This window comes from Cricetulus griseus, chromosome 2 (genome assembly GCF_003668045.3).
Source record: "Cricetulus griseus strain 17A/GY chromosome 2, alternate assembly CriGri-PICRH-1.0, whole genome shotgun sequence".
Taxonomy (NCBI): domain Eukaryota; kingdom Metazoa; phylum Chordata; class Mammalia; order Rodentia; family Cricetidae; genus Cricetulus; species Cricetulus griseus.
In genome coordinates, this window is record NC_048595.1 from 454,844,672 (window position 1) to 454,861,778 (window position 17,107).

A 17,107-nucleotide genomic window follows, 5' to 3' on the forward strand; every position below is an offset into this window, starting at 1 on the left:
TTGAATGTTTGGTTCACAACTAGTGGGCTGTTTAGGAAGGAATAGGAGGTGTGGTCTTGTTGGAGGCGTGCCACTGAGGGTGAGTGAGCTTTATGGGTTAGAAAGGGCACTCCAGGCAGTCTCCGTCACTCTGCCTACTGTGTTGTGAGGTAAGCCCAGCAGAGGCCGCTACTTGGATGGTCTTAAAGTCGAATACAAAGTATTGTTAGCTTGCAGCTGCACAGGAAGTTTGCCACAAATATGCAGCCCTGAGCCTCACAGGCTTAGTCTTCTATGCACAAGCCCATATCCTGGCTGGCCCATTTCAGTTATGGAGAAGTGGAGCTATGGAGGCAACCCTGCAGGGTTAGCAGAGGCAGGGACTTCCACTTGGGAACCTTTAAAGCCACACCCTGGAACCACTGACTTAACCTTTGCTCCTGGTGCTGCCTGAATGCTGGCCTTCAAGGCTCGAACAGTGTTTGTATCATGGTGTCAGCTGTGCTAATTAGGGGCTGGGGGCCTGCTACATTTGCCTGCAGATCAACCATCTGTTACTGCAACTCTGTGGGGACATCCAGCAAAGAATGTTAACATCACAGACAGAATGCACAGTCAGCATTCTGTGCCGAGATTAATGAAAAACATGAGTCATGCTCATTTCTATTTTTTATTAAAATACTTTTTTGATTACAGAGACAACCAACGAGAATATACACGATTACATGTGTTGTAGGTCACATCAAATGCCATAAACAGACGCCTGGGAATGAACAAAAGAACTCATAGTCTCAAAGACGTTTTCCAAGAACAAATCTTTCACTTGGACCAATTCTTTTTCCAGAGAAGGTTTAGTCTCTATTTTGATGCTTGATTTACAAATACTTTTTAAAATATGCTAATGACAATCTTATTTTCTGAAATTTTAGAAATTATACTTTGGCTAGGTGGTGGTGGTGGTGGTGGTGCACGCCTTTAATCCCAGCACTTGGGAGGCAGAGGCAGAGGCAGGTGGACCTCTGTGAGTTTGAGACCACCCTGATGTACAGAGTGAGTTCTAGGACAGCAAGGGCTACACAGAGAAACCCTGTCTTAACCCCCCCCCAAAAAAAGTCATCCCTTGGTGTGAAGACCCTTGCATGGATAGCATCCTGTGTAAGCAAACGTTCTACTTGAATCAATGTTTGCGTTTGTACCATTAACACGAATATAGTTCCAGTCATAATCAGAGGTCATATGGGGAAGCAGCCTGTCCATGTCTTGCTACAGGACAGTGTGTGTGTGTGTGTGTGTGTGTGTGCGTGCATGGATTCACACCCTGCTGTTTTGTTTCTTGTTGGCACTCAGGGTGGAACCCAGGGCTGTGCCCACAATAACCAAGAGCTCCATCACAGGCTTCAACCCTGGCCCTTAAAATCTAGTGTTTTAAAATCTGGCTGTAATAAAGACAACATCATTTTTTATTGAAAAAGAAACAAACTTACAAAATTTTCAATGAATTAGAATATGCTAGAATGGTGCTACTAAATGTTTAATTTCAATTAAAAAATTACTCAGAACGTTGAGTACAGAACTACAAAGGGTTTTTTGTTTGTTTTTTGCTTTTTTGAGATGGTACCCTACTATGTACCCCAAGATGGCTTTGGTCCTTCCTTGTTCAGCTTCTCAAGTGGTGGGGACCACACAATCCTAGCTGTGAAAATAAAACCTGTCAGCTGAATGCTGCTTTTTTCTCAAGGCCTTGGAAAACCAGGAGAAATACACAAAACGTAAATACAAAATTTATCCATGGGAATTACTTCTAATGTGGAAAACAGGACGATAAAAAACAGTTAAAGCAATTGGTTTAAGAAACTGTTCACATGCCAGGTGGTAGTGGCATATGCCTTTAATCCTAGCACTTGGGAGGCAGAGACACCTTGGTCTCCAGAGTGAATTCAAGGACTACACAGAGAAACCCTGTCTCAAACAAACAAACAAACAAACAAACAAACAAAAAAACCAAAAAACCAAAAAAAACCTGCCCACATAGAAATGTATGATGCATGGGGTAAAAAAGACATACAACATTTTAAATTGTGACAATAAAAAGCTTAAAAAGGTGAAGATATATTTTAACAATGTTTGTGGACATCATAAGCAAACATGAGGATAGCAGCCTCATCTACATAGCAAGTTCCAGGCCAGTGGGGGCTGCATAGAGACCATGTCTCAAGACAAAACAAAACAGCAAACAAACAAACAAACAAAAGAACACGGGAGGCTTGTGTTCATGGCATGACAGTCCTTGATTAGCAAACCAAGCTGGAGCTACAGTCCTTCAAAGAGCCCTCCCTCAGCACAGCCTCGGTGTCGGGCTGTGTGGGAGCTGGGAAAGGAGCTGAAATGTCTGCAAGGCACTTTTAAACAGGGGTGTGGATGAGAGAGAGAGGACACTTGATGTTTAACAGTCGTCAGATCCACCCAGAAGGCTGACGTACCTTCAGTAATCTTCAATTATCAGAAAGAGCTTAGATTTTATAATGGATAGCCATAATACCACAAATGATCTTGTAACTAACTACTATTCAAATAAAAATGCAAAATGTATTTAAGAACATTTTCTATTTTATGTACTAAAATATATAGAGTATTCCTAAAAGTTACTTTAATTCAAAAACACACTCGAGAAAATAAGCAATTTTATTACATTGAATGTGTATATTATAAATATTTGTTTTAGATTCATGCTTAAAGGTAAGGATTTTATTTCTATGAAGGGCATATAGTATTTCAGCTCCTCTCTATGGGAACACTATATAAGAAGCTAACTAGATGACTCCACAGTATGCTAGAAGGGAACATATTGGACAGATTTCCCCTCTACTTTCAGAAATATAGCTTTCCAAAATATGAGGCTTATTTAATGAGATATTAGATTCAGATATCCAGAGACAAATGTGATATTACGGAGAAACTAAAATAGTGACTACAGATGGTTCCTGACATTCTCAGTTCACGTCTGTGCACTCCTCCCCAGCCTCACGTGTGGAGTGAGGGACTGGCTGCTTTGCTAGTGCTGAGCTGACCCTGGTGCTGTTCCCGAGCGCCCCACTGTCACCTCTACTGAGTTGACCTACTAATGCCTGATGTGGCATCACATGATCTACAGCCTGGCTGCTCTTTCCCTGGCTACTTCTGCACCCAGATCCTCACAGAGCTTTAGTGCAGTGTCAACGGCATGCTGCAGTTCTTGGTGGAGATGGCTTGATGCCAACACAAGTGGAAGATAATGTCTAAGTCACTGTCAGCATGAGTGCTGTAGGGCAGATCTCACCACATAGGTGGTTTAAAATTCTTTTAGACGTGTGTGTGTGTGTGTGTGTGTGTGTGTGTGTGTGCGCGCGCGCGCGTGCGTGTGTGCCCGAGTGTACACCTGTGTGTGTCACTGAGCACACGTGGAGGTCAGAGGACAACTTGCAGGAGTTGGCTGTCTCCTTCCACTCTGGGGACTGGGGATGGAGCACATGTCGTCAGGTGGGGTAGCAAGCACCTTTATCCACTGAGTCAGCTTACTGGCCCTAGGTAAAAGTTTTGTGTTGTAATATATAGTAACATATAGTAAATATTTACTCTCTGAAACAATGAAAAACAGTTTGAAATTAAGCTTTTACAGTGGCCTGAATGTGAGTTGTTAGAATTATATACTATAATATTTACTCTATTTATATAAAACAGATAAGCAATCCAAGGCACGGTTAAGAAAGGTGGAAGCGTAGAGACCTGGTGTCTTGGGATTGGCAGGTGAAAGCCACAACCCCTGGTGACAGTCTTCTCTACCACTCGGAACAGAAAGTACTATCCTTCTGTCAGAGCTTGAGATCTTCTAGGGTTCCTCTGGACCCTACTCTCATAGACAAGTTCTACTGTAGCCAATGGAAAACACATACACTAACAGGCAACAAGCATAGCAAGTACAGCTATAATAGTATAATTTAACATGTCCCTCGCATACTTGACTCATGATGTCTGCACATTTCATGACTTATTGAGTCATTTCCATGTCCTCCTATGAACTAAACTTCGTTTCTTTTCCTTCTTTAAAACATGCAGTTCATACACTTGACAGTTTTGCTGCCATAGTCGATGCACTCTGGACCGATGCACTCGCAGCAGGCGTTATGAAACCAGCGGTACTTGGAGGCTCCCATGGACTCACAGGATATTTTACACTGGTGTATGGACATGCAGTCATCAAAGTAGACCACAGTGCACATGTGCTCTGAAAAACAAAACAATGAAGACTTCAGCACAAGCAACAAGAGCTCTGCCACTCAGCAGTTAATAATACCAGTAGTTATTTTCCTAGTTCTCTCTCTCTCTCTCTCTCTCTCTCTCTCTCTCTCTCTCTCTCTCTCTCTCTCTCTTTTGGATTTTCGAGACAGGGTTTCTCTGTGGCTTTGGAGGCTGTCCTGGAACTAGCTCTTGCAGACCAGGCTGGTCTCGAACTCACAGAGATCCGCCTGCCTCTGCCTCCCGAGTGCTGGGATTAAAGGCGTGCGCCACCACCGCCCGGCTTTCCTAGTTCTCTTACTGCTGATCAGCACAGGACAAAACTGAGGAAAAAAAGACCTTTGTTTGCTACCTGTGTTGACAGATCTTCACTTCACACACAGAAGACAAAGACACAAAGGTTACATTATCTGGATAGCAACCATCTTCGAAGCAACATGGCTGCTTCCTAAACTGAGGTTTCTCCAAAGACATACTTCTCCAGTCCAGACAAGATTGAAAAATACTGTCCTAAAGTTATACTGAGAATTTGTACTGAAGCAAGTAATCTAAATGACACAAAGGATCAGCACAGGATTGCCACAGGATGGTTTTTAACTCTGCAGTTCTTAATCCCATGTGGCTGTTCAGCTAAGACATAACAAAACAAACCAAAGACAATAGAAATCACCAACAGAGAGTGTATCATCAAAAGTTAAGGCTTTTTTAATTTTGTTTGTTCTCCCGCTCCCCAGGAGGGAGAAACATGCTGTTGCTGCTGTAAGCAGTCTCTTGCTTATGCAGCCAAGACTGGTCAAGAAACTCCTGCTGCTCCTGCTTTGGCCATCTGGTCCTGGGATTACATGCATGTGCCACCTTGTCTGGCTGGGACTAAATTACTTTTTTTAGAGCCACTTAGAACTAATGAATAGAGGGAAGGCCTAGTAGAAAACACTGGGCTTGTGTTGAGGGGAATAAACAGCAAGGCTTCCAGGTACTGAAGGATGAGCCTTAGAGATGAGTAGAGTATCCATGGGAACAGAACAAAGGCCCAGGCACGGTGGCACAAACATGCTATCTTAACACGTGGGGGCTGCAGCAGGAGACCATGAATTCACACAGTGAATTCAAATACACACCAAACTGTGTCAAGAAAGAAAGGGAAACCCAGTGGGATGGTTCAGTGGGTAGAGGACTTGCCATGAAAGCCTCATTTGAGCCCTAGATTCACCCCACAGAGCTTCCCAGACGTGCTGGGGCACAGGGTGTGCCCTTATCATTTATGCACAATAACAATAAACAATTCTTGCTTTTTAGAAATGGGAACGTGGGAAGTAGTGAGGCAGAAAGACTGGCAGTGAGCAAGTCACCAAGTGACTAGAGCCTAATTCATATCATCTAAGTTTGCTCAGTGTGTTACTTACTGAACACCTACCATGGACTAGCCCCTGCAGACTCAAGAGGGATCAGAGTCCAAAGAACTAGGCAGACAGAGTAAACCATCAGTTAAAGACAAACTGGGAGTCGAGGGTCTGTAAATACCACAAGGAAGAAGAGGCACCAAGGAAAAACTTAGCTGTTTTTTGTTTCAAGAAACTGGCTTCCGTCTACCACTGTCATGAATTTATGACCCAAGGCCTACCTATGAAGGTCATCCCATTTCAATAGGAGGGACAGCAGCAGAGCGCTGTCATCGCTTTCTACACATTTCCAATCTTTCCCAAAGCCCAGCATTGATTTATAAAGCAACTCCGTCTGAAAGGAGGCAAGAACGCACACTGTCATTTAACAAAACCGCTTTGCTTTTATCGTTAATGCACAAAATTCCATTTTATATAGGTCAGATTATAATGGAAGGCATATAAATATCCACGTTAACAAAGGAGTTCAAATGAAAGTGTCTGCACATCCCTCATCTACTGCTTTAAGATTCAGCAGCAAGCGAGGTGTGGTGCAAACAGCTATGTCCCAGAGGGAGGATGCTACAGGTTCAAGGCCAGCCTGGTCTACATCTCGGCCCTATCTCAAAAACTAAAACAAAAGCCACATCAATTGTATTTTCATAAATGTCTTATTCTTCTGCTGTAAACTGTATTGAACACATTAAAGACTTTACCATAGTTACAAGCTGTTTATACTCCACAATTAAGATATGGCCTATTCTCACTAGTAAATATCCCTTGCTACGATTCTCAGACGGTGATCAACCATCACGTCCACAGAGAAGAGCATGGGGCACTTTACACCTGGAAGTGGGAGGACCGAAAAACCAATCTGTCCACAACATCTTAATTGATGGGCAGCAAGTAGGTAAAACCCATCCTGTATAAATCCAACCTGATTTAATCCCAGAATCCATAGCTGGGGGGAGGGGACAGGACTGACTCCTCAAAGTTGTCCTATGACCTCCTCAAGTGCAATGGTGTGTGTGCTCACACTCAGAAGCACACTCAGACACAGTAACAAAACAAAATAAACTAGTTGATGACCTTGGCATCATGTGCAAACATTTAACTGATGAGGAACCATGACAGTCACCTGACTACACGCACAGGCGCCATCTCATGAAGAAACGTACAGTCTGACACAGCCTCCATGCTGGTGTGCCTCCCCAGTCACCATCTACTGCAGACTACACACATCCAAACTAGCTGCCCTGACAGATAACCTGGCGTGGGTGTCACGGGCCACACAGTGCATGGGTACCTTTGTCGCTGGGATAAGGCGCGTGGACGTTGTTACTGGGAACAGACACGTTTTGGTGGTGTGGCTGGTTCACAGTTTCTAAAAAGGAAACTAGATTTTCATGGTGGGACAACTCCTCTGCCACAGGGAAGGAGACGATGTTCCAGTTCAGCTGGGTGTCCCCCTCTGTGAGGGCTCTGAACAGGGAAGGGATGGGCTCATGCAGCTCCTCCACCGTGCTCTTTGAAGTAGGAGGCGTGTCGCTGTAATTCCGAGGGTTACACATCCCTGGGGAGACAAAGGAAGAAAAATGTACTTTCCTCACAGATAGTAACACTCAGGGTTTTGCTAATCACCTGGAATGAAGGCTCTGTGTGTTAACACTGTGATTTACAGCATTACAGCTTCGTGTTTTCCAGACTTTTTTTTCCCTGAAAGGACAAAAAACAGTGAGAACCACTCACTGAACAAAGGTTGCAAACTACCCACCCACCAGTCACAGGATTCCGGGATGAGATTCCAGGGCTTTGGTAGCACAGATACACAGTCAGCCAGGAATACACAGGCACTCCGGTGTGTGTGTGTGTGTGTGTGTGTGTGTGTGTGTGTGTGTGTGTGTGTGTGTGTGTGTGTGTGTGTGTTGTGTGTGTGAGAGTGTGTGTGTGAGTGTGTAAGACATGGAAGGAATGTTAACCTTCACTGACTCAATAAACAGTGTGAGCGTGAAAACTGGGCACCAGGGCTCGGGATACAGCTCAGTTGCTAAAATGCTATTCAAGCCCTCAACCCAGTCCCCGCACTGTACAAACAGGTGTGCGTGGCACACCTGCAAGCCCTGGCTGGTGTCTCACCCACAGCCACAAAGCAGAACGAGCAGGACGTGGGACTTCTCCAGAAGTGCCACCTCCTAAAGTCCCCAACAGCACCGTCAGCTGGGGACCAGACATCTAAATACACGAGCAATGGGGATCATTTCACATTCAAGTCATAACACCATGGATGGCTTTGAACTGCCAAGCTTCCTCCCTCTGTCCCTTGTGCTGAGAATACAGGTGTGTGTGACAACAGCTGGTTTACATGCTGCTGGGGAGCAAGCTGAGGGCCTGGTGTACACCGGGTGGACACTCCCTGTGTATCATACCTTAAAAACAAAACTATGCTTCATTTTTTGTTTAGTATCTACTAGGTCTAATACGGAGTTTCATATCTTCCCTGGAGTAAAAGTTTGAAAAGTCAAAATTTTTAAATTCTTAAATTTTACAAATTCAGAAAGGAGAAAACTTATCTCTTCTGTTTTTACATTTTGTTAAGGAATTTGGCAAGAGCTAAGTAGAATAACGTGTTTCTCTCATATAGTTTAAGAGATCTAAACTTCAGAATTAAGCTGTACAGCAGAATCAAGGATGAAATGATCTCATGAGTGAGGCGTCAGACCCGACAGAGACAATGTCTCGTCTCCTATTATACAACCTGGGAACAGCGCCATAGTTATCACTCTCTCGGCTCCCACGCTGCCTGTTCCAACAACCACATGCTAAAGCAAACCAGTGCAGGGAGCAGCAATGCTGCTGCAGACTGCATGGCACACACACGCTTCCTGCGGTAAGTGGAACTAAACCATCGATGAAAGAAAGGCAAATGCCAGAGTTCAAAGGTCAGAATTACAACTCCAGTACTTACTATCAGAAAGGTCATTATAGAAAATTCAGTTTTGTGCATTTAACCAACTTTGGACAAAAAGTCTTGTCAAGGGTTGTCCTTTAAATAGTAATGCATTAAACCAGGACACGGAGAGGGACTGCTGAAGTAAGACAGGGCAGGAACTGCCACTTGGAAACACTATGAAGGGACAGAGTTGGGGTGATAAAGGACGGATTTTATTTTGAAACAAAAAAGAGAAGAAAACAACCAGGACCCACAATGGTGACAAGACAGCTAAAAGGTAGAAACAGAACTGAGACAGGACAATAAGGACATCAGAAGACCTTGGGAGTGGCTGCAGAGAGTGCGATGCAGGCCAGTCGGCACTCAGCACGGGATCATGGAAAGCCAGGCAGCATGCTTCTGCCACAGGTCACAGCTGCCACAGAGAGGACAAGGAGCCTAAAAGTGCACTTCTAAACCCTATCGGGGGGCTGGAGAGATGGCTCAGAGGTTAAGAGCACTGGTTGCTCTTCCAGAGGTCCTGAGTTCGATTCCCAGCAACCACATGGTGGCTCACAACCATCTGTAATGAGATCTGGTGCCCTCTTCTGGCCTGCAGGTATACATGCAGACAGAATACTGCATACATAATAATTAAATAAATAAATAAATAAATAAATAACCAAAAACCTATCAGGGATCTGAACAAGCAGATGAGGGGAAGTCACAGGCTAGTGTGAAAAGCAGCACGCACAAGAGCAGCGGGGGCTTGATGAGACTCCGCTCAGATTGGAGACTTTCAAAAGCTAAAACAAACCCAGCAAATACTGGCAATGAGAATCTCAGTAATGTAAACAAGAATATCAAGGAAAGCATTCTCAACAGACTACTAAATCAAACAAAAGGGCGAGTATTAGGCATGGTGGCCAAGGATGACAAAATCGCATGCATGTCAGGCATCAAAGTATCAAGAGAGAGCATATTGTTTACTGCTCCTGTGAGTGAGTGTGAGTGTGTGTGTGACTGCTCCTGTGAGTGTGTGAGTGAGTGAATGTGAGCGTGTGTGAATATACTCGAGCGTGCACGTGAGCAAATGTGAACATGTGAGTGTGAGCATGTGTGTGTTCTGAGACAGCGTCTCTCATACTGCAGGCTGTCCTTGAACTCACCATGTAGCCTAGGCTGGCCTCACTTTGTGGCCATCCTCCTGTCTCGGTCTCCCACGCGCTGGGATCACAGCACATGCCACCAAGGTCAGTTGGAATGACCATGAGAGTAAAGGCTGTTAAGTCCAGGAAACTCATCTTTTAAAGTGAAGAAGTAAAAGAAAAACCATCTACGGTAAGGACTTCATGACTGTTAAGCTCGAGTTACTTAAAGGAATTTCACGAGCACTGAGTACAGGCACCATGACTTCTTCATCCCGACCTGCTGACAGACATCTAGGCTGGTTCCACCCCTGTGAGGAGAGCTTCAGTAGCCTGACACACATGCACCTCTAAGCTTAGGATCACTGGACACAGAACAAAGCTTCAGCATTTCTTGAGAAATTACTCTGCTTCTCAAACACGTTTGAAAGTCTGAAGGCCAGTTTCTCTTCAGAGAGCTTCTCAGAGCCCTTCCTCATGCCTTCATCCAGGACTGTCCCTCAGGTCACCCGCATGGCTGCTGAACTCTCAGAGCCATTACTTTTCTTCAGTCCAGCTCTTCTCTGCCCTCTATTACACCTTTTTAAAGATCGGTGTGTGCTCTCTCTTCCCTCTGTGGATTTTTTTTTTTAAAAGAGATAAAGACTGGGCGTGGTGGTGCACACCTTTAATCCCAGCATTTGGGAGGCAGAGGCAGGTGGATCTTTGAATCCAAGCCAACCTGGTCTTCACAGCAAGTTCGAGGTCATTCTGGTCTACACAGTAAGACCCTGTCTAAAAAGAACAAAGATACCAAAGGACGAAAGGGACTATTGTAGTTGGGTTTTTCTAAAAATTTTTTGGCTCTTTGTTCTTTTGGGGGGCCCACCACTCAGCTCCCAAATAAATACACACAAGGAGGCTTATTCTTTCTTATAAATGCCTGGCCTTAGCTTGGCTTGTTTCTAGCCAGCTTTTCTTAAATTAATCTGTTATCTTTTGCCTCTGGGTTTATATCTTTCTCTATTTCTGTATACCTCTCTTTACTTCTTACTTCACAGCTTGTTGTATAGATGGGTGGCTGGTCCATGGAGTCCTCTTCCTTCTCATGATCTCTTCCAGATTTCTCCTATTTATTCTCTCTGCCTACCAGCCCCACCCATTCTTTCTCCTTGCTATTGGCTATTCAGCTCTTTATTAGACCAATCAGGTGTTTTAGACAGGCAAAGAATCACAGCTTCACAGAGCTAAACAAATGCAATATAAAAGAAAGCAACACAACTTGGCATCATTAAGCAAATGTTCCTCAGGATAAATGAGTGTAACACACCTTAAACTAATATTCCACACCAGACTCTGTCAGGAGAGGACCAGTAGGAGCAGGGAGGACAAGAGAGGATGTCAGGGGTGGTAAATACGATAGAAGTGTATCGCATGCATGTATGAAAACCTCACAAGGAAACTCTGTTTGTTCACTTAATACATACCAGTCTTTAGAAAGGAAAAATGGCAGGGGCTGGAGAGATGGCTCAGTGGTTAAGAGCACTGACTGTTCTTCCAGAAGTCCTAAGTTCAATTCCCAGCAACCACATGGTGACTCACAACCACCTTGAATGAGATCTGGTGCCCTCTGCTGGCGTGCAGGCAGAAGACTGTATAGACTGTATACATAATAAATTTTAAAAAAAGAAAGAAAGGAAAAATGGCGAGTGGGACATCCCCCCCCCCCAAGACAGGGTTTCTCTGTGTAGCTTTGGAGCCTCTCCTGGCACTCGCTCTGTAGACCAGGCTGGCCTCAAACTCACAGAGATCCGCCTGCCTCTGCCTCCCTACAGGTGTGAGCCACCAATGCCCGGCGAGTGGGACATTCTTCTGTCTACACAATCCGGTCAACGGTCCAACAACCCTGATGAGGTCAGTGTGAACTTCTTCCTGGGACATGCACCACCTGCCTTCCTCCAGCCCTCCCTTCTCCCCCTACACTGGTTTCAAGCTTGTGAGGCCACAGGTTCCTGCCTCAGCCTTCCACTCTTGAGGCATCACCACACTCGTGCATTATTTTTTCTAAAATCTTTTATAATTTGGAACTCACTCTGTAGACCAAGCTGTCATTGAGCTCACTGAGATCCACCTGGCTCTGCCTCCTGAGTGCTGGCAGGTGGATCTCTGTGAATTCAAGGCCAGTCTGATTTACAAAGTGAGTTCCAGGACTGCCGCTGTTACACAGAGATGTCTGTCTTCAAAAAAACAAAAGAAATATGTTGTTCATAGTCAGACATAGAGGCAGGCAAAACACCCATACAGATAAAAATAAATTAGATTAAAAACTAAAAATATTCTCCATTGATTCCTCACTCCTACACTTTCTTCCTAATCTTTTTTACTTAAACTATTTTTACATAATTATATACAAGTAATATAATTCTCTAGATACTTGTCTTATACAGTACTTATTTACATATATGGTACACTTTGTGCTGGCTAGTTTTATGTCAACTTGACACAAGCTAGGCTCATCAGAGAGGAGGGATCCTCAATTGAGAAAAATGCCTCCATGAGATGAGGTTGCATAGTCTTAAAAAATAAACAAAAAGATGAGGTTGTGGGCAAGCCTATACGGCAGTTTCTTAATTAGTGATCGACTGGGGAGGGCCCAGATTATTGTGGGTGGGGCCATCCCTGGGCTGGTGGGTCCTGGGCTCTATAAGAAAGCAGGCTGGGCAAGCCATAAGCAGCACCCTCCATGGCCTCTGGGTCAGCTCCTGCCTGCCAGTTCCTGTCCGGACTCCTCCACTGATGCACAGCAATGTGGACTTGTGACCAAATTAACCCTTTCCTCCCCAAGGTGCTTTGGTCACAGTGTCACATCACAACAGTGATAATCCTGATTAAGAAACTTACATTATTTAAAGTCAAGGATTCTGTGATTTCAAAGAAAAAGTCTGGAAACTGCATTGCCCTGCATACCAACTCACCGACAGAACCACAGCCCTCACAGTGCACACCAACTCACCGACACAGTCGCAGCACTCGTCCCACAGGGTCCCCAGGCACAGCATGCACTCCTTACAGCAGGGGCAGCTTCCTTCTCCAGGCCGGCACTGGCAGAGCTCCTGAAAATAAGACAGAATTTAAGTGCAAATCCCAAGGATTAGAGATATCTAAAACTCTCTGAGCAAAGGAATAACCCACAGTGTTTACATTTATAAAAATTTATTCCTACCCGGGCAGTGGTGGTGCATGCCTTTAATCCCAGCACTCGGGAGGCAGAGGCAGGCGGATGGATCTCTGTGAGTTCGAGGCCAGCCTGGTTTACAAAGCTACACAGAGAAACCCTGTCTCAAAAAAAAAAAAAAAAAAAAAAGAAAAGAAAAAAAAAAAAAGAAAATGAAAAAAAAAAAGAAAAGAAAATGAAAAAAATTATTCCTGATGTACTTTTTATTCAACAAAAAAGTTGTCATGGTCAAGGTGTCTCTTTACAGCAATGGAAACCCTAAGACATACATAAACACTGGTAAAATACTACACACATTAACTTCTTTTTCAAAACAAAACACCAATATCCTTTTACAATTGTTAGTGTGAAGTCTGGTGTGGTGGTTCAAGCCTAAAGAGTTCAGCCCTCCAGAGGCTGAGCTAGGTGAATTGCAGTAAGGCCAGACTTGGTCTTAAAAACACATCAAAGCAAGGGCCAGCAATGCTGCTCGGCAATAAAAGCACTTGTGGCATGAACAAGGTCCTAGGTTCAATCTCCAACACTGCAAACCAAAACACTATGTGAGGGCTACCGCTGCAAGGTATGACACACACAGGCATACACACACACACACACACACACACACACACACACACACACACACACACACACACACACGACACGATGTCTCTTCTAACCTTTATGGGCTCCTGCACTCCCATGGTGCACAGATTTTATACTTGGGCACTCACACACACATAATAAAAATATCCAGTGCCTTTCACACAGTTTACAAATGGCGGCTTCCATTGCACGAATCTGCAGATGCTGTGTTAATAACGCTCCCATTAGAGAAATTCTGGCATGTGTATGTGTGGCCATGTGCATGTGGAGGCCTAAGGATGATGTCACGTGTCTTCCTCAACTGCTCTTCATCTTACATACTGAGGAAGACTCTCTTGCTGGCCACAGCTCTTGGTCTCTGCTCATCTGACTAGTCACACTGGGCCTGCGGGCACCCGGGATCGTAGCACCAGTTCTCATGCTCACAGGGAAGGGCTTAACTCACCTATCTATCTCCCCACCCTTTCGATTCGTGCCTAACAAAATAATGATTATACAATACTATGCTATAAAAATAAGCAACACACTAGTACCAAAACCTGCTAAAAACCTTGCATGACAGCACACCTTTGAGACAAACCACAGATAACAGCCCTTCACTCTTCTTCGTTCTTCTACAACCTTGTCAACCTCCTCGTTACTGTATTGTCCTTGCTGCTGTCTGGACAGCGTGCACTGTATGAGGCTGCCCTGAGTGATAGGACTGCAGATATGGTCTTTATTAACTCCTTCAAAAACTTCCTTAGCCCACTTTTAAAACCATAAATGTAATTGAAAATCCTCCTACTTCTTAAATAGAAAAAAATGATGGAGTTAAAATGTGGAATTTTCTTTGAGCTGGGTTATTTATATATTTTACCAACCTCACCATGAATAAAGTTGAGTTCTCTGCTTACTCAAATGGAACATGTGACCAAATCAAACAGTCACAGAAGCCCAAAAAAGAAAGTGACTCAAAGCTTCCAATCATTTTCTGTGGCCACATTCCCCAAAGTTCTCAAGTCGTTCTGTTTAACCACAGGCACCACTCGGAGTGTTGGGCATGCTGTCTCAGGGAGATTAGCCTCGGTTTTCAAATGAAGAAATTAAATGCATGTAACATTCAATTAGCAAGTGGCTAGGATTTGATTGTGGTGAGTCGGACACTACTGCCTCATACAATTTGGAATGAGAAATACAAAGCTTGCTGTGTCTGGCCTTTAGGTAACTAGTTATTAGTCTTTTTCAGAGGAAAATCAGCCAATCCTCAGCTGAAATCCTTTCGGCTGTTTAAACATAGGCACCTTTGACTCTCACAAGTGCCTGTCCAAGCTGAGTCACTGTTTGTAAAGGTAAAATGGGTATTACTAACTGAGGTTAGACCAGAGACTGTAATCTGGTACTTCTCTTTCATGGCTTCAGCCAGTTAATGGCGACATCATCTGTTGTCCAAGGGAGAAAGTGCTGGGCTTCCTTGTGGTGCAGATGACCCCAGTTCACAGTGACATATTTCCTCTGATTCAGGGCCTTGGCAACCCTGCTCTGGCATGTCAGAGCCAGGACACTTGCTCCCTGTGTGAAGGACCCCACCAGATGTTCTTAAACTTAGTGACCACACTTCAGTAATTTTATAACAGAAAAAAAACAGATTATACTAAATGGAAAACTAAAATGTATGCTTTCAGTTATCCTCAGTTAACTAGCAGGAGGGTGTAGTGAGAGTGTGGATAATGTCTTAAAAAGCATAAATGAAAGGAGGATAAGGCTGGGTAAAATTTTGTGAAAAATTGGTTTTATTATGTATGCACATGTGTGTGGCCACACGTGGCATGGCATGCATGTGGAGGTCAGAGGACAGCCACCAAAATCACACTCGGTCATCACCGCCACCTGCTGAGCCACTGGCCGGCTCCTGGCTCCAGTCTGATCACGTAATGTGCACTAAGTGAAAGAGACCAGCCAGGGCACTGGGATCGTCGTCAAGGTTTCCTTATATGACACCTGGCAAGTGCAAACTGTAAACAGGAGAATGGAACCAGGCGTGAGAGTGCGGATCTTCAATCCCAGCACTCAGAAAGGAAGACATGGGAGGATCAAGAGTTCAAGGCTAGCTGAAGACCAGCCAGAGCCACACAGACCCTTTCTTAAAAAACAGAGTCTCACAAAAGCAAGAAAATGGGATGGTTAGGAGAAGGCCAACACAGGGCAAGATGATTACAAGAGAAGACTTCCTCGTGTAAACCAAAATCTTACTGTGTGCCTGGTCTACAGAGCGAGTGCCAGGATAGGCTTCAAAGCCACAGAGAAACCCTGTCTCGAAAAACCAAAAGAAAAAAAAAAAAAAGTTCCAACTTCCCGGCTGCTCTCTCTCCGCACTCTCTCTCCACTCTCTCTCCACTCTCTCCCCACTCTCTCTCCCCACTCTCTCCGCTCTCTCTCCCCACTCTCTCCGCTCTCTCTCCCCACTCTCCGCACTCTCTCCCCACTCTCCCCGCTCTCTCCCCGCACTCTCTCCGCACTCTCTCCCCACTCTCTCCCCGCACTCTCTCGCACTCTCCCCACTCTCTCTCCCCGCACTCTCTCTCCACTCTCTCTCCGCACTCTCCCCGCACTCTCTCTCCGCACTCTCCCCACTCTCTCTCTGCACTCTCTCCCCGCACTCTCTCTGCACTCTCTCCCCGCACTCTCTCTCGCACTCTCCGCACTCTCTCTCCACTCTCTCTCCACTCTCTCTCCGCACTCTCCCCGCACTCTCTCTCCGCACTCTCCCCACTCTCTCTCTGCACTCTCTCCCCGCACTCTCTCTGCACTCTCTCTCTGCACTCTCTCTCGCACTCTCCGCACTCTCTCTCCACTCTCTCTCCACTCTCTCTCCGCACTCACTCTCCGCACTCTCTCTCCGCACTCTCCCCGCACTCTCTCCGCACTCTCTCTCTGCACTCTCTCCCCGCACTCTCTCTGCTTCTTCGCTCTGCTCGTCTCTTCTCCCACCTCCACGCTTTCTCTGCCTCTATGGCCACGGGCCATAGCGGTCAGCCATTAACCCTGTTTCTCTTCTCTCAGTCTCCCTACTCTGCCGGGCCCATAATAAACTGGTTAATATGTCTCATCCGCCTCTTTTCCTCTTTTTCTTTATATCTAATTTAAACAAAAACATAACAGCCTGTATGTCTGTCTGTGTAAGGGTGTCAGATCTTGGGGTTACAGACAGTTGTGAGCCACCATGTGGGTGCTGGGAACTGAACCTGGGTCCTCTGGAAGAGCAGCCAGTGCTCTTAATGCTGAACCATCTCTCCAGCCCCTGGTGGTTTGAATGAAAACGGCCCCCATAGGCTCACAGGAAGTGGCATCCTTTTAAGCGATTGGGCTGGATGGCCTTGTTGGAGTGGGTGTGGCTTTGTTGTAGGTGTGGCCTTGTTGAGGAAGTACATCACTAGGAGTGCACTTTGAGGTCTCAGAAGCTTAAGCCTGGGGATCCAGATGGAGAACTCACAGCTACCGTCCAGCACAGGTCTGCCTGCTGCTGCCATGCTTCCTGCCACATAATGGACTGGATCTCTGCACTGTAAGCTGCCCCAGTAAAGTATTTTTCTTTATAAGACTGCCATGGTGTCTCTTCACA

General features: G+C 45.2%; 1 protein-coding gene across 1 annotated transcript in view; it reads right to left on the bottom strand.

Annotated features, from left to right (window-relative positions):
- Nucleotides 1-630: 630 nt before the first annotated feature.
- The window catches only part of Twsg1 (twisted gastrulation BMP signaling modulator 1), a 38,226-nt gene continuing 21,749 nt past the window's right edge, over nucleotides 631-17,107 (bottom strand). Inside the window, exons 3-5 of the mRNA XM_027397769.2 lie at nucleotides 12,700-12,799; nucleotides 6,937-7,203; nucleotides 631-4,240 (exon numbers count right to left, since the gene is read on the bottom strand). Coding sequence (XP_027253570.1) covers nucleotides 4,059-4,240; nucleotides 6,937-7,203; nucleotides 12,700-12,799 — 549 coding nt within the window. The 3' untranslated portion in view covers nucleotides 631-4,058. The remainder of the gene's footprint in view (nucleotides 4,241-6,936; nucleotides 7,204-12,699; nucleotides 12,800-17,107) is intronic.